The sequence below is a fragment of the Lepidochelys kempii genome, chromosome 4 (assembly GCF_965140285.1).
Source record: "Lepidochelys kempii isolate rLepKem1 chromosome 4, rLepKem1.hap1, whole genome shotgun sequence".
In the NCBI taxonomy this organism is placed as follows: Eukaryota; Metazoa; Chordata; order Testudines; family Cheloniidae; genus Lepidochelys; species Lepidochelys kempii.
This window is the reverse complement of record NC_136383.1, coordinates 12971033-12994196: the sequence shown is the minus strand read 5'-3', so window position 1 is coordinate 12994196 and position 23164 is coordinate 12971033. Positions and strand designations below refer to the sequence as shown.

Sequence of the window (23164 nt, the reverse complement as noted above, 5' to 3'; positions counted from 1 at the left end):
CTGCTCTGTTCCTCAATTGACCATCTACCAGGATGCTTGCTCTTTCTGGAAGTTCCAATTCTGCCTTTTTAATCAGCTTACTCCACCTCAGTACTTGCTCCATGTCTCTCCTAGACTCTTACTAGCCTCCTCTATTCAGGAGAGGATCCCAGGGAGCTTTCTCCTTGACACTGCCAGTCTCTCCCCTTACTACTACTACTACTACTACTAAGAGAGGCATTACCAAACTTTCTCCCCACAACCATCCTCTAGACTGGGCTTCCTCTCTTCATACTAACAACCCAGCCTCATCCCAGCTGGGATTCATCTTTAATTGGGCCTGGCCCACCCTTCAGGTGCAACCAGGTGCCTTAATTGAGCTCTCTACTCCAGTTAATTCTTTCATTACTTGTGGGGCACATACCTCATCACAGGTTCATTTCCATTAGAAACCCAGGAAATTCAGAGCTAAGGTTAACATGAAAAGAAATGCAAACATCTGAAACTGAAAATCACAGTTAAGGCTCCCTAACATAAGAAGAGCTGGCATACTGGGTCAGACCAAAGGTCCAGCTAGTCCAGTATCCTGTCTTCTGACAGTGGCCAATGCCAGGTGCTTCAGAAGGAATGAACAGAACAGGTCATCATTGAGTGATCCATCCTCTATGGCCCGTTCCCATCCTTAACTCTGACTTCATAGCTAAGTTAGGTTAGCATCCCATCTTCCCTTCTTTTTTCCTTTCATATCTACTTTGTAAGATTTTTTTTTTGGTCCAGGACTTTTCTAACTGCTCTAAATAGCCCCTAGCAATAGACTGAAAACATCTTAAATTAAAAAAACAAAATAAAAGCAAAACTGTACCTGTACAGTTTGCACAGATAGTAGCAAAATTGTGCATCACAGATCATTGGTTTCATACATACACCCTATTTCCAATGCTAAGTGTAATAGTTCATCATCATACTCATCTTTTGCTCTGTGTATGAGTTCTGTAATTTCATGATTGGGTTTTGGGAGATTAGTATACCAACTCTCTGTCTAGTGTCACTTGTACAATAGGTGACACATGAAATCTGAAGAAGAGTTTTGCATGATTGCATTCTGGTATGCTGTTTAAAACAAACAGAAGGTGTTTTTTCACACAATGCACAGTCAGTCTGTGGAACTTTTTGCCAGAGGATATTGTGAAGGCCAAGACTATGACAGCATTCAAAAAAGAACTAGATAAGTTCATGGAGTGTAGGTCCATCAATGGCTATTAGCCAGGACTGGCAAGGATGGTGTCCCTAGTCTCTGTTTCCCAGAAGCTGGGAATGGGTGATGGGGGATGGATCCCTTGATGATTACCTGTTCTGTTCATTCCCTCTGGGGCACCTGGCATTGGCCACTGTCAGAAGACAGGATACTGGGCTGGATGGACCTTTGGTCTGACCCACTATGGCTGTTCTTCTTTATAGCTGTAGCAAAGGCTAGAGTCAGGACAGTCACTATACAATTAAGCGTAAAGCATCTTAGTTTTATGGTCACTGATTAAATGAAACTGTAATAGATGAATAAGGTAGTCTCAGTTTCTAATATTCTCCAAGGCATTGGGGGAAAAGTTAAATTTGTTTCAATGCCTTTACTGTCTATGTTCATTCTTTCATTCTCGGAGCCTCTCGTTTCGTTCCCCTTTTCTTTGGCTTTACTCAATATTCTACATGCTGCCTCCACTTCCCAAATTTCAGACTCTTCGTGTTCTACTGAGAATTCTGCTACCCCCTTTTTTAAACTAACATGTTCCAAATTGCCTAACCATTCTGGATTGTGGCATCAGTTTTTGAAACTTTGCATTTGTTTCTGAGCTAAAAATGATTGAAACAACGTACAACAAATTGCTGTCTGCAAACAGAGTAAATCAAGCCATGAAATTACAGGTTTCATTATTGTTAAAGGCGGATGATTTCCTTCCTTGGCATGCACTGTAGTATTTGTATTTGGTTCACTTTTAATTTTGATACAATGCTGCGTTTTTCATTTTGCTGATTTTTTTGGCTAGAGTATGTTGGCAAAGAAATGGTATCAAAGGCTTCAAGTCTTGAAATGTTAAATAAGATAGTGATAGCAGTAGTACTTAGAAGAGGGTTAGTTTAAAGCTATTGCTGTGTTGAAGGATGGTGCCTCAGAAGCATCAAACTAGCTATTCACCAGAAATCCTGGCTTTTATTAGTGGTAAAGATATAGTAAGAATGATTTAACTTTATAACTGATTGTTGCTAAAATTAAGGAAAACAAAAGACAGGATGGCTTTATGATTTAAAGAGGGAAATGGCTGCTGTAATTTCTTGTAGGCTGATGTACATAAAAAAGAGATGGAACTGAGTCTGGAAAAGGAGCAGAACAAGCGGCTTTGGGATCGGGACACTGGCAACAGCATCACCATTGACCACCTACGGAGAGAACTGGACAACAAAAACATGGAATTGCAGCGCATGGAAAACATAGTGAAGACAATGAAGACCGAGTGTCAGGGACAAATGGAACGTCAGGTCAGGAAGGAACTGCTGAGTGGTGTTATTACCACTGAGAGGTTTCCCATACCCATACACTAGGTATATACTAAAAATAGCACTGTTTTTGTTATCTTAGTTGGAACATGAGCAGCATCTATACATAAGGTGCCAGAGGTTTTCATTCTAATGCCCCGGTTTTGATCACTCATAACTTTTGGAACTTTCATCTGTCAGTCAGAAATTTTCAGTCCTAGTCTCTGGCCTAAGGTGATTTTATACCAAAACAGCCAGAATTTGAAATTTGGCACATTAACACACTTGATGGAGAAGTGATTTTGCGTGTCTGGTGAAACTTGGTTTGGTTTTGGCCAAGTTACAGAATCATAGAATCATAGACTTTAAGGTCAGAAGGGACCATTATGATCATCTAGTCTGACCTCCTGCACAACGCAGGCCACAGAATCTCACCCACCAACTACTGTAACAAACCCCTAACTTATGTCTGAGCTACTGATGTCCTCAAATCGTGGTTTAAAGACTTCAAGGTGCAGAGAATCCTCCAGCAAGTGACCCATGCCCCACGCTGCAGAGGAAGGCGAAAAACCCCCAGGGCCTCTGCCAATCTGCCCCGGAGGAAAATTCCTTCCCAACCCCAAATATGGTGATCAGCTAAACCCTGACCATGTGGGAAAGACTCACCAGCCAGACACCCAGGAAAGAATTCTCTGTAGTAACTCAGATCCCACCCCATCTAACATCCCATCACAGGCCATTGGGCATATCTACCACTAATGGTCGAAGATCAATTAATTGCCAAAATTAGACTATCCCATCATATCATCCCTTCCATAAACTTATCAAACTTAGTCTTGAAGCTAGATATGTCTTTTGCCCCTACTGCTTCCCTTGGAAGGCTGTTCCAGAACTTCACTCCTCTGATGGTTAGAAACCTTCATCTAATTTCAAGTCTAAACTTCCTGATGGCCAGTTTATATTCATTTGTTCTTGTGTCCACATTGGTACTGATCTTAAATAATTCTTCTCCTCTGTGGTATTTATGCCTCTGATATATTTATAGATTGCAATCATATCTCCCCTCAGCCTTCTTTTGGTTAGGCTAAACAAGCCAAGCTCTTTGAGTGTCCTTTCATAAGACAGGTTTTCTATTCCTTGGATCATCCTAGTAGCCCTTCTCTGTACCTGTTCCAGTTTGAATTCATCCTTCTTAAACATGGGAGACCAGAACTGCACACAGTATTCCAGGTGAGGTCTCACCAGTGCTTGTATAACGGTACTAACACCTCCTTATCTCTACTGGAAATACCTTGCCTGATGTATCCCAAGATCGCATTAGCTTTTTCATGGCCATATCGCATTGGCGGCTCATAGCTCCAGTCACCTGTGATCAACCAATACTCCGAGGTCCTTCTCCTCCTCTGTTACTTCCAAGTGATGTTTCCCCAGTTTATAACAGAAATTCTTGTTATTAATCCCTAAATACATAACCTTGCACTTTTCACTATTAAATTTCATCCTATTACTATTACTCCAGTTTACAAGGTCATCCAGATCTTCCCGTATGATATCCTGGTCCTTCTCTGTATTGGCAATACCTCCCAGCTTTGTGTCATCTGCAAATTTTATTAGCACATTCTCATTTAGAAATATCAGTTATAAGCCTCCAGAAATTGCATTTTGTGCATGTACAGTAAATGTAATGTGCACAGGACCAATAGCAGCACCCTATGAAGCTCTTGTGGACTGTTCTCTATTTCACTTCTCTTTCAAGATGATCTTTCTGGTGGCAATCACTTCTGCAAGAAGGACTAGTGAACTAAAGGCCCTCATAATTGATCCACTCTATACAGTATTTCATTGGGACATAGTGGTGTTTATGTCCACAGCCTAATTACTGGGCTGAGTTGAGCCCTGCGTCCAAAAGGACTGTTCTGTTGCTTTCAATGGAGTAGGCTCCTGGACATCAAGCTCTAGAGTCAACTCCTTCCTTCAAGCTGCTGCATCCTCTTAAAAAATCTTCAAACTCCAAATATGTAATCCAGTGCTAATCCTGTCAGCTGCTGCTCTCCACTTTACGTCAAATTAATTTGTCTATAACTTGATTCCTTTATTTGCCACCAACCAGCCAGGCTTTCACGACAACTACTTCCTGCAGCCACCCACCCCATGAAATTCTACCTTCAATTCCTGATATTTCTGGGTCCATTCTTGTCTTCTGCATCTGTACTGCACTATTATTGGCACTTGGGTGACGATGCTTCCTGTTGGAGGTTGTCCCATTAAAGTCTATGCACTTTGCTGACTACAGCAATAAATTTATGTACTATTGACGCACACATACTTTTTCCAGGATATGTTTGCTGTAAAGTTCAATTGGCCAGGCTTTAATATATTGAGTGATTTAGACCTGTCTCCTCTAAATAGTTTAGAGACAGTTAATATGTTTATTCTATTTTTCACATCAGTCCTACTTATTTTTTTTCTATATTTCACCCTGTGTTTCCTTTATCAAGGAAGGACGAAAAGCAGAAGAATCATGAAATCCACTAGGGTCCTTGTCATGCAAACCTAATTTACTAATGAAGCTCTTAGATACTATTATGATGGATGCTATAGAAAATTCATAGATAGGTAGATAGAAAATACGGTTGTCAAAACTGACCATTTTATTGTTACCATTCAGATGGCTGCAATTAAGGAAAAGAATGAAAGCATTGAAAGAGTCTCCTCCTTGACTGCCCAGCTAGAATCAACCAAAGAGATGCTCCGTAAAGTAGTTGAAGATCTGACAGCCAAGAAGATAAATCTGGAGGCTTCTGAGAGAGCCGTGTCTGACTTGACAGCCTGCCTGCAAGAGAAGGAGAGAGCCATTGAAATTACCAATGAGGAAATCAAGAAGCTCCGGTCACGGGTAGATAGTAAGTTGCAGGAACTCCAGCACTTAAAGAATGAAGGGGACTACTTACAAAATGTGCAGTCGGAGCGTGAGACACTGAAACTGCAGGTGATGGAAAAGGAAAGAGTTATTGAGATCTTTCAAAAGCAAATTGATACCATGACCCAGATTGTGGGCCAGCATGGCCGAACTGCTGGTGCAATGGAGGTGGAGAAATCTCAGCTTGTGAAAGAAATCAGTGACAGGAAACTGGAAGTACAAGAACTTAAGGTCTGTACATTTCACCGTGTTTACGTCTCTGCAAGACAGTATGTTCATTCTATTTTAAAATCCATATGTCGATATGTTCACTGTGTGTTTTCAAGCAGGTCAGAAAATGGGCCTAGGAATCTATAAACATTTAGAAGACCTATCATGGCTGGGAAGATTATCATTATGTTATCATTATTATTTTGATCAGTTTGTATGAAAAAATAAATATTTCTAGGTCTGAAATTAACACATTATGGGTGAAATCCTAGCCCCACTGAAGTCAATGGGAGTTTTGCCATTGAGTTCAGCGGGGCCAGGATTTCACTCTGTGGCCATGAGTCAGAGTAGTAACTAAACTGGACTAATTATTCAAAAATGTGCACCTGAGTTGCACACGTAAAAGCATACTTTTGCATATACCAAAGGGATAATTGCCTGAACAAATGCAAATTTAACAATGTGTGCAATTACCCAATTATGCACAACCAAATGTGTGTCTGTGTGAATAGCTTAGCCTCTTATTTTTATAATCTATAGGCCAATTCATCTGCTCCATCATTTTACCAAAGAACAAACAAGGACTAGAAGGAGGTGGCAAAAGAGTGTTCTTCATCACAAAATTACCACTGTGGATCCCCACTGTCAGAATAGTGCTCCAGCCATTGTGTGTCCCACTCTAAGGCAGTTGAGCAGCAGGTGGTGGTGTGAATGCATTGATCTGCAGACCTAAACATTTTGAATTGTGGTTATAAAAAGCCAGCCTACCATTTTCAGCTTCTTTTCTAATGGTGATAGAAGTCATAGAACCATTGCTTCATTGCTCTCGATTACACAGTGAATTAGTTTTAGAATAACAGTGGATGTTAGTATAAGAATTAGCCATTATAACTGATGTTAATTGTTACTATAACAACAGTAGTGTTAGATCCAGAACTAGTTTGTTCTTTCATAGGCAGATTCAGAGAAGTGTTTAGGCTTCAAAGGTTGATGACAATGAGAAGTGCATGACAGACCAACCTGTGAGGCACCCCTTACCATACAGGCTTCACCACCCCCACCACCTCAGGCAAGAGGCGAGTGGGAGAAGTAGACAAACGTTTAGGAAGAAATTTTGTCCACTCAGCACTCAATCTTGAAGGCCTTGGAGATGTCAGATCTGAAGGTGTCAGACCACACCTTCAACAAAACAGAAAGAATCGTATTGTTACTGAGTAGTGGTAATTATGAGTGTTCAGTTACAGAAGGAGAAGCACTCTCAACCTTTGTGGCACTCTTCATTGAGACTGATTAAACATTCCTCATCTAGAGCATACCCTTTAGACCAGACATCTTCTTTAAAGAAGAGGCATTCTAAGCTAGCCATATCCACGAGCTAACAAGACTCCTTAGAAAAGGAAAGGTTGGTTCTTAGAGCTTACTCAATTCCAAGAGGTTCAGATTTGTTGGTTCTTATAGAAATAATTTGATCAGTTCAGCACTGGAGGAACATTTGAGCCCTCTCCAATGATCTCCATTGGTTCTGGTCTGATGTCAGTTCAGCACCCAGAGTTCTGTGTGCAGGCTAAGGAGATTTGCAGTGCATCATCAGATCCAGAGCTGACTCCCTGGTTCTATTACAAGCATGGTTCTAAGTTTCTTGGGCTGAATCCACTAGAGACTTTGCAAGTGCTGTATCTGACCCTAAACTTAGCAGGGCTCTCACTTCAGAGACTCATATACGGAAGTCTCCCACCTCATGTACAGCAGCCTTCAAAGCCGAAGGACCTTATTACTAAAATATTCTGATCTACCTCTTCATCAGCTCCGTCTTCTCTCAGTGCTGGTTTAGTATGAAGCCATCCTTGCCTCCTTGTACTTTTGCTGTTGTGTGATGTGTATGGGGTGCCACAGCTGAGCTATGGCCCCTACAACCTTTGGAGCATGTGACTTTTCTGGTTTCAAGTACCATTTTACCCTGGATCTTCTCATGGTCACCTCATGTAGATGGTATACTGAGCACCTTCCCAAAGGCTCAACCTAGTTTCCATCAACTTGGTAAGAAATCATTTCAAATCCCAGTTCATTCACAGGTGAACAGGTGCAAATCAGTCTTTTTAAAAATCTTGTGAGTAACTATGGAAATCAAAACACAAAACATCGGTGAGTTAGAGATCTTATAAACTGATTTAGCCACTAGCTGAACTCTGATAGTGCTTAAGACCAAAGCACCTTTTGTTAAAAACAGTAATCACTTGGGTTAGGAGAGATAGATATATATGCTGAAATAATCTGTTTATGCATTTATCCCCCCATTTTTAAGACTGTGTCTTTTCCATTCTAGTTTTCATCTTTGCACCAAGTTATTTCATGACAAAAATCAGATTTCAAATAATCCTGTTGTGTATGTGTCTTAATTGTTAATTAATAGATTTATTATAATTTATTTATTTAAATAAATAGATTGTGATGGACAAGAAAGAAGACAGAATCCGTGAAATGGAGGCCAGATTGAGTGAGCTGGAGCTGGAAAAAGTTAAACTGATAAATACCTGCACTGAGAGACTCTGTGCAGTAAAGGATATGAAACTGGAAAGAGACCAACTAATGAATGAGCTGAAAGCCAGTCGCACTGAGCTCGCCGGCCTCGCAGGTAGGGAGCCTCAGATCAGATATCTCCTAAATCAGGCTGATGTTAAAAATAGAAGAGCTGCCTGCTCAATCCAAATATGGCTACTAGTAAAGTCAAGTAAGAGGTTCCCAGATAGAGTACACTGATGGTCAGACTGCCTCAGAGCGATAATTCATGATTTGGATTTCTAGTATACAGTGAAGATGGTGTAATCTAGAGGCATAACTCCCAGGGCCTTGTGCAAAAATACTTAGCACAGCCTGACCTTCGGTGGGGCCCAGAATAAAAACCCTAGTAGGTCACAGAATATAAACTTCACCAAGAGCCTTCCTTCTTCCCCAGGTATTATACAGGGAAGCTAGATAGTGCAATGTTCCATAATTTAAATAAACTTTTCTGGCAAATCCTATTAACTGTTTATTATCAAACTGTAGTGAAATATGTTTTAATTTGTTTTGTTATGGGCATTCTGTAAAATCTTGTATCTTAACCTATCAGAAAGAGGACATTAGCAAATGCATTCCTTAAATACTGTGCATGAAAGGAGATCAAGATGCCAGGGACATACAGTATGTGATATTGGCAGAAAGCATCTGAGCCCTATCACTGCCAATAATAGCCTGCTCAGAAACTCATAACTACAAGGTGAGGTTGTACAACTGTATTTCCTTTCACCACAGTCTCCAGAACTCAAGGAAGTCACCCATTAAGGCAACCAGACCAACCACAATTCACATGCTGTACTATGCCAGACATTATGCCAGCCACACACATTCACAGATTCCCCCATTCATTTTCAGCATAGACACACCCACAATACAGATGCCCAGCTCCCCACAGTCATGCTCCAATGCACAACCTTAACTCTGACCTCAGCAAGATTAGTAGATGATAACCATATACATACTTTTACTTGGAAAGTCTGTCCTCAGATTTTGTGAAAGGTAATAACAGTTAAAGTGTGTGAGGGCATGGGGGGGGGTGTCTGAAATGGAGGGTCCAGAGCTGGAGGGGGCACACTGTTTGGGAGCCAGAGCTGTGCTGGTAGGGAGAGGGAGTTGTGTGGGGATCATAGCATTGTGCAGGACGATTGGGGGAATTTGAGGTGGTCAGAGCTGTCTGAGGGAGGCATTTGAGTTGGAGCTGTGCCAAAGAGATTTCAAGGTGGGATTGTGTGGCGAGGGGGTGCTTATAGCTTTGTCAGGACATAGAGCAGGTTGGAGTTCTGAAAAAGAGCCTGAGAGAATGGGCACAGGTCAAATATTTTATCTCACTAGTAGCTATGCCACACCAGGTAGCAATGGGCAGTCTGATCCCTGAGCAGCGCACAATTAAGAAGTATAGCTTTACTGTCACGTTGTAGAATGGTAGCTTTAGAGAACAGTTAGGAAATGCATCTCATTTTGTTCCGGGGAAACACTGCCTTTTGATGACATCGTAGCAATGCAATGGAATATGACGTGTTTTAATTTGTTAGCAAATTTAATTTTTTTTTCTATGTTAGTTACATAAATATAATATTCCTTTTAAGGGATTAAACAGTACATCTGTATAACCTTTTAGTAACAGGTGGATGATTTTATGAATCACTTTACACTTTCATTCAATTCAATGTGCTTACATTGAACAGAGGAATATGAAAAATTAAAGAGGAATTATCGAGACAAAAGTGAAGAGATGGAAGGTATCACAAGCAAACTCAGAAAGCAATTGAAATCTGCCCAAGCTGAACTGGAACAAACCAGAGCCACTTTAAAGACTATGGAAGGTTCCGACGGCCATGGTAACTTTGGAAGTTGATTTTTTTATGTCATATTTGTTTGTCTTTTTAACAAGTGGAATTTGTAAATATATTTATTCCTTCAGTAGTTGTTATTAGTGGTAATTCAAATATTTTATAAAAGGAATAAAAAAACAGTGACATATGCAGACACCTTGTTGTTTTATGGTTTACTAGGAATCAGATTAAGCCAGGAAATTTGGAATTGAATTTCCTCAGAGTATGAGGTGGTTTATATTAAATTTTCCAGGTTAGGTTCTTCTGTTTATACTGATATCACAGTCACCATCTAGGCAAAACTCCCATTGGCTCTAATGGGAAGTTTGCTCACATAAGGACTGCAGGATCCCAACCCTCAGTCTGTTTTTAGTGTATTATTGACAATTGATTTCCAAATAAGAACACAGAAAGCATCATGCCTGATCCATTTTGTTCATAAAGGACTAATCAGTTGGGAACCTTGTCTTTTACAGCTATGAAAGTTGCAATGGGAATGCAGAAGCAAATCACAGCCAAGAGAGGACAGATAGATGCATTGCAGAGCAAGATTAAATTCTTGGAGGAGGCAATGACAAATGCAACTAAGGTCACAAGAGCTCCAAGTAAAAGTATTTAACTATATTTAGATAAATAGTTCCAAGTAGAGATTGAGGGTTCGTCCAAGAGAGACCAAAGGGAGTATTAGCTAGCATAACTTACACCTTCATCTGGCTTCCTCCAGTTGAATGTTACATCAATTAGTCTCTCTCCTGACTTAAATTCCCTCAGACTTAGGGCCTAATTTTCATATACACTTAGGGCATGGCTACACTGGTAACTTCAAAGCGCTGTTGCTGGAGCGCTTCTGCGGCAGCGCTTTGAAGTGCGAGTGTGGTCGCCCGCGAGCGCTGGGAGAGAGTTCTCCCAGTGCTCCTGGTCATCCACCTCCACGAGGGGATTAGCTCCCAGCGCTGGAAGCCTGTTTACACTAACGCTTTAAAGCGCTCTGACTTGCTGCGCTCGGGGAGGTGATTTTTCACACCCCTGAGCCAGCAAGTTAGAGCGCTACAAAATGTAAGTGTAGCCAAGCCCTAAGTCACTTTACACTGCTCTAGTGATGTAAAGGAGCCCTAAACTGGGTGTAAATATAATTTACTGCCAGCTCAGATGAAAGTAACCTTAGTGTAAATGAGAATCAGGCCCTTAATTACTTACAAACTCATTTAGACTCACGCCCTCTTACCAACCAACTCCCCTTTCTTGCACATCCTTCTGAATCTGGCTCTCAGTGCTTCCCCTCAGTTTTACCTCTCAGTTTTGTTTGCTGCTGGATTTGAGATACTATTTCCTAACTGAAAAATCCATCCAGAGGTGATTTTGGTTCATTCTTCTCAATAGCAGGAAACGATTATATTTATTAGCTAACATATCCTGATTGACAAAAATTGTCAAAAATAACTTATTTTCATATTTTCTGTAAACATTATTGTTCATACTATCATGCCACAGTGGGTGCTTGCTTTGGAGGAGAGTTTAGCAGAAATCTTAATTCAGATTCTCAGCAGTTCAAGTTTTGGTGGATACTGCTTGTCAGTTTCTTAACAAAGGTCTGTCTAGTGGATTCCAAGACAGATAAATGGTTTAGTTACCAGTAGAGTTGACTGGATTGTCACCTACATGTGTTCACAGCAATTCATCCTCCTCTGCTAGCTTTGGATCTAGTCACTTGCATGGAGTATGACAGTTGTTTCTTTGATATTGGGCAATGGAAGAGCTTATAAAAGTGTGGAGCATGAGTATGCTCATATACTCTCAAAGCTTCAAATTTCAGATTTGAAATGGTTCAAGGCTCTGTGAGGTGACAGCCTAACTCTATAACTCTACACTTTTAATTGTGAAAATTCCTGTTTCTGCTTAATATGATAGCTGAGCTTCTGGAAAGGTTCACAGAAAATTTTTAAAAGAATATAAACTACTTCAAGTCATAAAGCTCATAGACAACAGCTGTGTATGATGTTAGCAATCCTAAACTGTTATCTCATATTCACTTTGGTCTTTATCTCTACAAATGCAGGAGAAGCATTATCTGAAAGAAGAGAAAAATAAACTAAGCCAAGAACTGAGTTGTATTGCAACAGAAAACAACAAGATGACTGGAGAGCTGGAGATCCTAAGGTCACAAGATCGACGTCTGAAAGAAAAAATTGCTAACATGGAGGCAGCTCTTGATAAGGTAGCTCTTAGTTCAGTCACATTTTTCATTCCCCAAACTTTTCTGTACTATTTCCTGTGAAGAGAAGGGACCTTAAGAGAGGACATCTGTTAAAACCTTGACCTGGACCTCACATTAATACATTTCTGGTTTCTTTAACAGAAGCCTTAATTTAGCCCCAGCGCTTGGGAGATACAAGTTGCACCTCCTTGAGCCAGAAGGGAAGAATTCACCCCTAGGGAAGGGCAGGTGTTGCTTGCACTGCTACCTGCCACTGGGTGTTCTGTGGTCGGGACTCTGTAGGAGCCCTGCCAGAGAGACACTGAATCTGTATGTGCCTGGTGGTCACCCTGGCCAGTATTGCCCATTTATGGAGGCTGCAGGCCTCCCAGTGCAGGGAGGATTGTAAGCACCATGTGCTGTTGCAATTGTTGTCTGGTTGAGCTTATCGTGGCAGATCCTGCCCCCTGGGTCTAGGCAGCACTCCAGGTGAGGACCCAAACAGCCATGTAAAACTAACTGTTGTTAGAGGTGGAGCTGGTAGCAACACCAAACTTAAAATTGCCTAACACTTCCCAGGATAACATGGTTTCCTGTTGCTTACAACTTTGCCATGCTTTAACCATTCAGGCTGAAAGTTTCCATGCTGGGTTTTGCCTCAGGCTGAAGTTTTCAGGAGAGTTTCAGCTAGAACCGTTCATCCCTTTCTGAAAAAGATATTGTGGAAAAATAATGTGCTTTTCTTTTTTTACAACCATTTCATGGAGGAGCTCAAGTGCCTCCATTCTGTAGAGCAAGGGGGTTGCCTTGGGGCCCCAGATGTGCCTTTTCCTATCCCTGTGAAAAACACCCAAACTTCACCAAGCTATAAACTTTTGAAAAAAATCTCCATTTGCATATCTTCAGTCTAGACTTGTTAGAGTTTGGCAGCTAAATTCCATCTGCACTGGCCATGCTTAACCCCTCACAGCTCCTATGTGCCATCCCCACAGAGCAAACGCCATCTTGGGACTGCATGGGCCACCAGGGGACACTGGGCACAGGAACTCAGAGAAGGGGGACTCTCCCTCGTGTGCCACAACGTCCGCCTCCCCCCAGGCATACAGGCAGCATACAAGAGGAATGTGCTTGACTCATACACAGAGGGGAAGAGAGCTAGTCCTGGTGGGGTGCGGAGAAGGAGTAGATTAGAGCTAGGAGCCTGTGGGGTGGACAGAGACTGGTTGGGCAAGGAGACTGAGACAAGGTAGCTGTTGGGGTGACTGGGATGAGAAGCCGAGGGAGGGACACTCAGCCTGAGAGAGGGGGGAAGACAGATCAGATGCGGAGCCGGCACCACAGGCATCCTTAATTCTGGCCTTTTCCTAAGGTTGAGTGCTTGACTCTGCAACCTTAATCATGTTGTTAGCACAGCTTTGTTGTGTGTAACAGGACATACAGGAATAATACAGCCAACTAACAAAGGCATAGGCAAAATGAAGGCTGGTGCTGTCTGAAAGTGAGTGGGTGAAAAGTAACTGTAAAAATACAGTCAGAGCCCATTTAAAGCCGTGGGTAAAGATCATAACAGATGGTCAGACAGGACAGATAGTGCCTATCTTACCTGCCCTGGAGAGCCTCCGCTGTGTAGACATCATTAAATGTAATTGATCAACCTGCTGCTCATAAATTATTTCTGAGTTGAATGTTGAAATGGAAACTACTGTGCAAACAAGAGACAGCTAATTATGTGTATGAACACTGTATTGACCATGCTTCAGTGAGCATAGAGAGTCAACTGCCTTTTTGTCATGTGACAATGGTAAAGAATGACAGAAACTCAGTTTCTTCTAACACTGAACAAGGAACTTTATTAGAATTATGAAAACACCCTCCTTAAAATGTCCCTGTCTCTCTCTGCCTCACTGTAGAGCTTGGGCTCAGAAACTTCCCCAGCTCCTGTTGCTTAGTTTCCTGCTACAGAAATAAAGAACAAGAATACGTATTATCATATCTGCATATATCACATTTTTCCACTATATAACAAGTTGTATTATTTAACAGAGTTTAGATTCCAGACGAGTCACCAACTTCACCCTCTCATCCATTTTAAAGCCTTGAAGAGGCTTTGCCCAGTTAATACGCTTGGATTAACAAATCCCATAGGTGTTCAGGATTCTTTCCAATAGGAATATCTCCTTTCCTTAAGGTTGTTATGTGGGTATCATTGCTACTAGGGTCATATGGCAATTCAGCTGCCCTTTGGAAGTTCTGCAGGGCTGGCATCTGGTCTTATATTTCTAGAAAGCTCTTACCACACTGCTGGCACTATACAAATAAAATGTCTCTTTGTAGGGCCCCTTGTTCTTATTAGAGAGAAAGGATTAAAAACATTTAATAGAAAACAAAGAAAAGGTTAATTAAATCTCATTCTCTCTTGCAGGCATCTATGCAATTTGCAGAATGTCAGTGCATAATCCAGTGTCAGGAGCAAGAAGCTATGCGCTTCAAACTACAACACACTTTGGATGTAAAAGTAAGTTCTTTATAGCTAATATGTGGACTGAAAAGTGTAGGCATTTACTCTTGGTTCTAGTTTTAATACTACCCTCCTTTTACTTCAGCATATGCCCAAGGGTTCTCTGTTACCCTTAACTCAGGTTCAGTATCACCCCTTCACAAGTGGTGCCTCTGATATCACTTACTTGTAAAATACTATTCCATGTGAGTAAGGGTATCAGGGTATGATTTAAAATGAATTAAAGTTATAATGAGAATGCGTTGACACCATGCTTCTGTGACAAGTACTAAGACTTCTGTGATACTCCTGAAATTTTCTGGCAGTTTCAGGTGAATTAGAATTTGAGAGTTTTATTGAATTATATATGAAAATGAATAATGCACCAAGAACAGTAATAAGTTATTTAACTTGACATTAAAATTTGGGACACTTTTGTTTTGTAGTGGCTCCTATAGCAGGATGGCCATCTACTAAGCACCCCGTCTTGGTCATGGGTCACTTTACAGGCACACTGATCCCTTTAGCCCCATTTGTAGGACCTGTAAGAACCGCACACAACTTTCACATGGATGTCACCACCCTTTGCCTGTGGCTGGCTTAATAATAGGATAATTCTTTTCTAGGATAACATCACCCCTGCCTGGGGCTGATTTAATAGCAGAAACAATTCCTTACTGTATTATCACCCCTGCCTAGAGCCACTTCAATAACAGAAATAGTTCTGAACCATTGCTGGGTCCCAAAATAAAGCCCATCACCACATCAGAGTCCATACTAAGCTCTGGTGTCTTCTCTCATAGCCAGAGCTCTTATTCTGTCTTAGCTTGTTCTCACAGCCCATCCTCCCAGCTCTTCCTAGCTGGGGCTAAGCCTTCCAGCTCTTGCCTTTAGGCCCAGACTCCATCCATGTTTCTCCACAGAAACTGCCTGGTCCCTGGGCTGCTGTCTGTCACAGCTCCCTTGGTCTCAGGGCCTTCCCCACATGAGGTCTTTGCACACTCTGCAGTTTCTCTTCACTATGCTATGCTCCCACCACTGCAGCCTCCTGGTGCTCTTTATAGGACAATCACCCTGTTCTCTTTCATGTGTGACTCTTTCTATAATCAGGCCTTGCTCACCCCAACCTTTAAGGGGTGAGCCACCCTGTGGCAGCTCCCAAGAATCATTATCTCTGAGTGGTTCCCAGATAGAAAACAGTTGTAACCACCACAGCAATACATGGAATTCTGAGCACAAAGCAAACTGCTGGAAGTGTGTGTGACTAATGGTTTAAAAGGGTTAACTTGTGTGTACCTTGTAAAGTAGATTATAGGACTACACTGGGGACCATATTTTATAGCATCAAACTGCCTGCTGCCATTCAGGATTCCTTGCAGTCAGTATGATCCTATTGTTTTTTATTCTGCATAGGAACCCCAGTCATGGACCAGCCAAGATTTTCAGAAGTGACTATAGATTTTGGGTGCCTCCATTTTTGTGTTCCCAACCTGAGACAACCCTAAAGGGGTCTCAGTTGAGGCACTCAAAGTCATTATTCACTTTTGAGAATCTTGGACCAAGGCCCCATTGTGCTACACACTGTAAAAAACACATAACAAAGATGGTCCCTGTCCAAAAGTCTTTAGTCTGTACACCATTTTGTCTGCTTACACCTGACTACTGTTCTTCGGCAGGAACTGCAGGGCCCAGGATATACATCAGGTTCTACTTCTGGAAAGCCACGCCACATATCATTGCCACTTACTCATCCCCACTCTAATGTACCATCTTCCCAAGCCTCTCAAGGCTTCATTCCTCACGTGAGTATCTGCTCTAGACTGTGAAGTCAGCATGACGCAGAGCAGTTCCGAAGTTCAAAAACAGATGTCCAGTTGGGGTTTTTCAAAAGGATTCTTACCTACCAGGATTAATTCATTTCCTTAACTTCTCATATTATGGACTTACTTCTTTTCTTTTTATTTAGCTAAAACTGTCTTAGCAGTTGGAGAATGAAAATTAGCTTTTCAAAACAAATTTCCTTACCTGTGTCGCTAATAACACTTTAAAATATTGAAACAAAGACTACACTGAAATACATTTTACTTTTCACCATTTATGATGTGCGTTTTCTGAAACTCACTCAGCATAGACAGTGAGAAAAGACTAGTCAGATTTCCAGTTTCCAGCCAATTTCCTTTTCTGGTTCTCATGTACTAGTACAATCCTGCAATGTTTGGGTTACAGATTCTGCAGGAGAATGTTTTAAAAGTTCCTTCCCATACTGCCTTCTCTGATTTTTTTCCCTTTTAGTTTATGACAGCTTTTGTATTAATATTAGATTATGTAACCTTCCTCCCTTCTTTTTAAATACACCTAAATTATAGATTTAACTGAAGTCTTATTCAGAAAATAATTCTTCATTATTTTCTCTATAGTTTTTATATGATTCTCCATATAGGACATGACCCAGCTCCCACCAAAGTAAATGGGAGTCTCCATTACCTTTGGTAGCAATTGGATCAAGCCCATGATTATTAACACACAACAGAGTGTGGGTGCGTCAGTCACTATGCACACACCTTATTTTTTATCAGTAAATATGTACTGTGGGACCAATTCTGTCCTCACACAGATCGACTGATCTCAGTAGGAATTGCACCTAATTAAGGCCCCATCAGCCCTCTGCATGTGCTCATGGCATGCCCCCTCCATGCCCCTACAGGCTCCACATGTAGGGAGGGGTACAGGGCCAAAAGTTGCAGACTGTCCCCACCAATCCCATGGGGAAATATAAGATACTGCAGATAAAATCTATAGTAATTTTTTCTTCTTTACTCTTTGTGTTTTGGAAATTCACATTTCCTATAGAGACAGCTGTGGCTCGGGGGAGTCCCAAATAGCAGAGCTCCTGCAGGAGCTACACTAGTGTCCACAGATTTATGGGAGTGGGTAGCAGGCAGCAGTGCTGTGGAAAGGGCCATGTGCCCAGCCTTTCCCTTCCCTTGTGTGAGAATAACCTGCCTAGAGAGTGTGGCCAGGTGAAGACAGAACTGGACCTTGTATATTTACAGTATGTTTAGCTTTATCTTCGCTGGCTCCAGTGTAAAACAAATGCTGACATTTAACTTGAGAATACTAATGCACCATTGAGAGAACTTTAGTAACTCCAGTGCAAAAGGTTTTTATTGCTTTCTCAGGGCATGTCTACACTACGGAATAAGGTCGAATTTATAGAAGTCGGTTTTTTTTAAATCGGTTTTATATATTCAAGTGTGTGTGTCCCCATAGAAAATGCTTTAAGTGCATTAAGTGTATTAACTCGGCGGAGTGCTTCCACAGTACTGAGGCAAGCGTCGACTTCCGGAGCGTTGCACTGTGGGTAGCTATCCCACAGTTCCCGCAGTCTCCGCTGCCCATTGGAATTCTGGATTGAGATCCCAAAGCCTGATGGGGCTAAAACATTGTCGCGGGTGGTTCTGGGTACGTATCGTCAGGCCCCCTTTCCCTCCCTCCCTCCGTGAAAGCAAGGGCAGACAATCGTTTCGCGCCTTTTTTCCTGAGTTACCTGTGCAGACGCCATACCACGGCAAGCATGTAGCCCGCTCAGGTAACCGTCACCCTATGTCTCCTGGGTGCTGGCAGATGCGGTACTGCATTGCTACGCAGTAGCAGCAACCCATTGCCTTCTGGCAGCAGACGGTGCAATATGACTGGTAGCCATCATCGTCATGTCTGAGGTGCCCCTGGCCACGTTGGCCAGGAGTGCCTGGGCAGACATGGGCGCAGGGACTAAATTTGGAGTGACTTGACCAGGTCATTCTCTTTAGTCCTGCAGTCAGTCCTATTGAACTGTCTTATGGTGAGCAGGCAGGTGATACGGATTGCTAGCAGTCGTACTGTACCATCTTCTGCCGGGCAGGCAAGAGATGAGGATGGCTAGCAGCCGTCTTGCACCATCTTCTGCCAAGCAGCCATGAGATGTGGATGGCATCAGTCCTTCTGCACCGTCTGCTGCCAGCCAAAGATGTAAAAGATAGATGGAGTGGATCAAAACAAGAAATAGACCAGATTTGTTTTGTACTCATTTGCTTCCCCCCAACTCCCCTGTCTAGGGGACTCATTCCTCTAGGTCACACTGCAGTCACTCACAGAGAAGGTGCAGTGAGGTAAATCTAGCCATGTATCAATCAGAGGCCAGACTAACCTCCTTGTTCCAATAAGAACAATAACTTAGGTGCACCATTTCTTATTGGAACCCGCCATGAAGTCCTGCCTGAAATACTCCTTGATGTAAAGCCACCCCCTTTGTTGATTTTAGCTCCCTGAAGCCAACCCTGTAAGCCGTGTCCTCAGTCGCCCCTCCCTCAGTCAGAGCAACGGCAAACAATCATGCATCTGAGTTGAGAGTGCTGTCCAGAGCAGTCACAATGGAGCACTCTGATGGAGCTAAAACATTGTCGCGGGTGGTTCTGGGTACATATCGTCAGGCCCCCGTTCCCTCCCTCCCTCCGTGAAAGCAAGGGCAGACAATCGTTTTGCGCCTTTTTTCCTGAGTTACCTGTGCAGACGCCATACCACGGCAAGCATGTAGCCCGCTCAGGTAACCGTCACCCTATGTCTCCTGGGTGCTGGCAGACGTGGTACTGCATTGCTACACAGCAGCATCAACCCCTTGCCTTGTGGCAGCAGACGGTACAGTACGACTGGTAGCAGTCATCGTCATGTCCGAAGTGCTCCTGGCCACGTCGGCCAGGAGCACCTGGGCAGACATGGGCGCAGGGACTAAATTTGGAGTGACTTGACCAGGTCATTCTCTTTAGTCCTGCAGTCAGTCCTATTGAACCGTCTTATGGTGAGCAGGCAGGCGATACGGATTGCTAGCAGTCCTATTGCATCATCTTCTGCCGGGCAGCCATGAGATGTGGATGGCATGCAGTCCTTCTACACCGTCTGCTGCCAGCCAAAGATGTAAAAGATAGATGGAGTGGATCAAAACAAGAAATAGACCAGATTTATTTTGTACTCATTTGCTTCCCCCCGACTCCCCCGTCTAGGGGACTCATTCCTCTAGGTCACACTGCAGTCACTCACAGAGAAGGTGCAGCGAGGTAAATCTAGCCATGTATCAATCAGAGGCCAGGCTAACCTCCTTGTTCCAATAAGAACAATAACTTAGGTGCACCATTTCTTATTGGAACCCTCCGTGAAGTCCTGCCTGAAATACTCCTTGATGTAAAGCCATCCCCTTTGTTGATTTTAGCTCCCTGAAGCCAACCCAGTAAGCCGTGTCGTCAGTCGCCCCTCCCTCCGTCAGAGCAACGGCAGACAATCGTTCCGCGCCTTTTTTCTGTGCGGACGCCATAGCAAGGCAAGCATGGAGGCAGCTCAGCTCACTTTGGCAATTAGGAGCACATTAAACACCACATGCATTATCCAGCAGTATATGCAGCACCAGAACCTGGCAAAGCGATACCGGGCGAGGAGGCGACATCAGCGCGGTCACGTGAGTGATCAGGACATGGACACAGATTTCTCTGAAAGCATGGGCCCTGCCAGTGCATGCATCATGGTGCTAATGGGCAGGTTCATGCTGTGAAACGCCGATTCTGGGCTCGGGAAACAAGCACAGACTGGTGGGACCGCATAGTGTTGCAGGTCTGGGACGATTCCCAGTGGCTGCGAAACTTTCGCATGCATAAGGGCACTTTATGGAACTTTGTGACTTGCTTTCCCCTGCCCTGAAGCGCATGAATACCAAGATGAGAGCAGCCCTCACAGTTGAGAAGCAAGTGGCGATAGCCCTGTGGAAGCTTGCAACGCCAGACAGCTACCGGTCAGTTGGGAATCAATTTGGAGTAGGCACCGGAGCACCAAGCCGGCGAGTACATAAACTGCAAGGGGTACTTTTCAATAGTGCTGCAAGCACTGGTGGATCACAAGGGACGTTTCACCAACATCAACGTGGGATGACCGGGAAAGGTACATGACGCTCGCATCTTCAGGAACTCTGGTCTGTTTCAAAAGCTGCAGGAAGGGACTTTATTCCCAGACCAGAAAATAACGGTTGGGGATGTTGAAATGCCTATATGTATCCTTGGGGACCCAGCCTACCCCTTAATGCCGTGGCTCATGAAGCCGTACACAGGCAGCCTGGACAGTGGTCAGGAGCTGTTCAACTACAGGCTGAGCAAGTGCAGAATGGTGGTAGAATGTGCATTTGGACGTTTAAAGGCGCGCTGGCGCAGTTTACTGACTCGCTTAGACCTCAGCGAAACCAATATTCCCACTGTTATTACTGCTTGCTGTGTGCTCCACAATATCTGTGAGAGTAAGGGGGAGACGTTTATGGCGGGGTGGGAGGCTGAGGCAAATCGTCTAGCTGCTGGTTACGCGCAGCCAGACACCAGGGTGGTTAGAAGAGCACAGGAGGGCGCGGTACGCATCAGAGAAGCTTTGAAAACCAGTTTCATGACTGGCCAGGCTACGCTGTGAAAGTTCTGTTTGTTTCTCCTTGATGAAACCCCCCGCCCCTTGGTTCACTCTACTTCCCTGTAAGCTAACCACCCTCCCCTCCTCCCTTTAATCACCGCTTGCAGAGGCAATAAAGTCATTGCTGCTTCACAGTCATGCATTCGTTATTCATTCATCACACAAATAGGGAGATGACTACCAAGGTATCCCAGGAGGGGTGGTGGAGGAGGGAAGGAAAATGCCACACAGCACTTTAAGCACAGCACTTTAAAAGTTTACAACTTTAAAATTTATTGAATGACAGCCTTCTTTTTTTTGGGCAATCCTCTGTGGTGGAGTGGCTGGTTGGCCGGAGGCCCCCCCACCGCGTTCTTGGGCGTCTGGGTGTGGAGGCTATGGAACTTGGGGAGGAGGGCGGTTGGTTACAGAGCGGCAGCAGTGGCAGTCTGTGCTCCAGCTGCCTTTGCTGCAGCTCAACCATACACTGGAGCATTCTGGTTTGGTCCTGCAGCAGCCTCAGCATTGAATCCTGCCTCCTCTCATCACGCTGCCGCCACATTTGAGCTTCAGCCCTGTCTTCAGCCCGCCACTTACTCTCTTCAGCCCGCCACTTACTCTCTTCAGCCCGCCACCTCTCCTCCCGGTCATTTTGTGCTTTCCTACACCCAGACATTATTTGCCTGTGCATCATGTACACTGAATGAGATGGAGGTTCTGTGGAAAATATAGTTTGTGATCATGTCATTAAAGACTGCTTTACAATGCATATGCATCAGGGGGCTGAATTAAGGTTGCATTTCCTAACTTTTGAGTGCTTAACTTTGCAACCTTAATAATGTTTTTTGAACATAGTATTTGTGTATGTATATAAAAATTTACATCTACATCCAGTACTGTGTATATAAACATGTTATGATTTTCTTTACAATATTCTGAGAGACAGCTTATTAACTTACATAGTATAGTCACCTCTTATAAAGTATTTTGATAATTATCAAATTTTCATGATCAAACCTCTAGATAGCTTCCTCTAAAATAGAGTTTAAAAGTCTAATAATTGAGAACAAAAAAGAAATGTCTGTCTTTAGCTGGATATATATAGGTTCTGGACAGCAAAATGCCATTTTAAACATTTATTTTATAAATGAATATTTAATTCAGATGCCACCCAAGCCAGCCATTGTGAAGGAGGACCCACTGCGAGATTTAAAGCGGCTTCTCCAGGAATTAAGAAATACGATTGATGAGATCCCCTCCATGGTTCTCAGTAAGAATGACAGCGATGGCAGGAGAGAGTTATCTTTAGCCACCTTGAGAAACACAATGTAAGAAAAGTGTAAATTACTCTGGATGTATATAGCCTTCTGAAACGAAAATCTGGCCACTCAAGTGCTTTGGGGGCAGTGCAGGATGCTGTTGTACAGGAAACCTGGGTTTAGAAGTGAACTCAAGTTATCCAGAGAAATTAGCCATATTGCTCATGCAACAGCCCTTATTCAAAAGCTGCTGGAGTAGTGGTTGCTTATAAGAGTGCAGAAGGAGAATGGTGACCCAAATTAAAAAGATAGGCAAGGTATCTGCGCCATGGTCTAATGAATCCACATCACAGGCTAAGGATGATATATGGCTCTGATGGTAGTGGAACTAGAAAATGACTGCATCATTTGCAGCCCTGTGATGTCTTGTTTATTTACTTTTCATGTAAGCATTTCAGATTTTATGATCATTTGTGAACTCCCTTCTTCTGTATTATGGAAGTATCCTGTCATGCGGGAGACAGGCGAGTGGTTTCTCTTAACATACTGCCATGACTTCATAGATCACGTTAAACAAAAAATCAAAACCAGCATCACTTGTAAAAGCCTGATGCTCTGGATCCAGAAATAGAGAGAGTTTGTAAAGATGATAATCATTCATGATTTTGCATTAGAATATATTCCTTATTTCAAGAATTATTTTTCTCCCATTGTATGTAAAACTGGGGCTTTGTCAGATCA

The 23164-nt window shown here is 43.0% G+C and overlaps 1 protein-coding gene across 1 annotated transcript in view; it reads left to right on the top strand.

Moving 5' to 3' along the window:
• The window catches only part of CCDC158 (coiled-coil domain containing 158), a 56904-nt gene that overhangs the window by 17993 nt on the left and 15747 nt on the right, over positions 1 to 23164 (top strand). Inside the window, exons 10-18 of the mRNA XM_073340430.2 lie at positions 2311 to 2508; positions 5174 to 5656; positions 8078 to 8267; positions 9877 to 10029; positions 10500 to 10612; positions 12080 to 12238; positions 14640 to 14732; positions 16391 to 16516; positions 22329 to 22492. Of these exons, the coding sequence (XP_073196531.1) occupies positions 2311 to 2508; positions 5174 to 5656; positions 8078 to 8267; positions 9877 to 10029; positions 10500 to 10612; positions 12080 to 12238; positions 14640 to 14732; positions 16391 to 16516; positions 22329 to 22492 (1679 nt within the window). The remainder of the gene's footprint in view (positions 1 to 2310; positions 2509 to 5173; positions 5657 to 8077; positions 8268 to 9876; positions 10030 to 10499; positions 10613 to 12079; positions 12239 to 14639; positions 14733 to 16390; positions 16517 to 22328; positions 22493 to 23164) is intronic.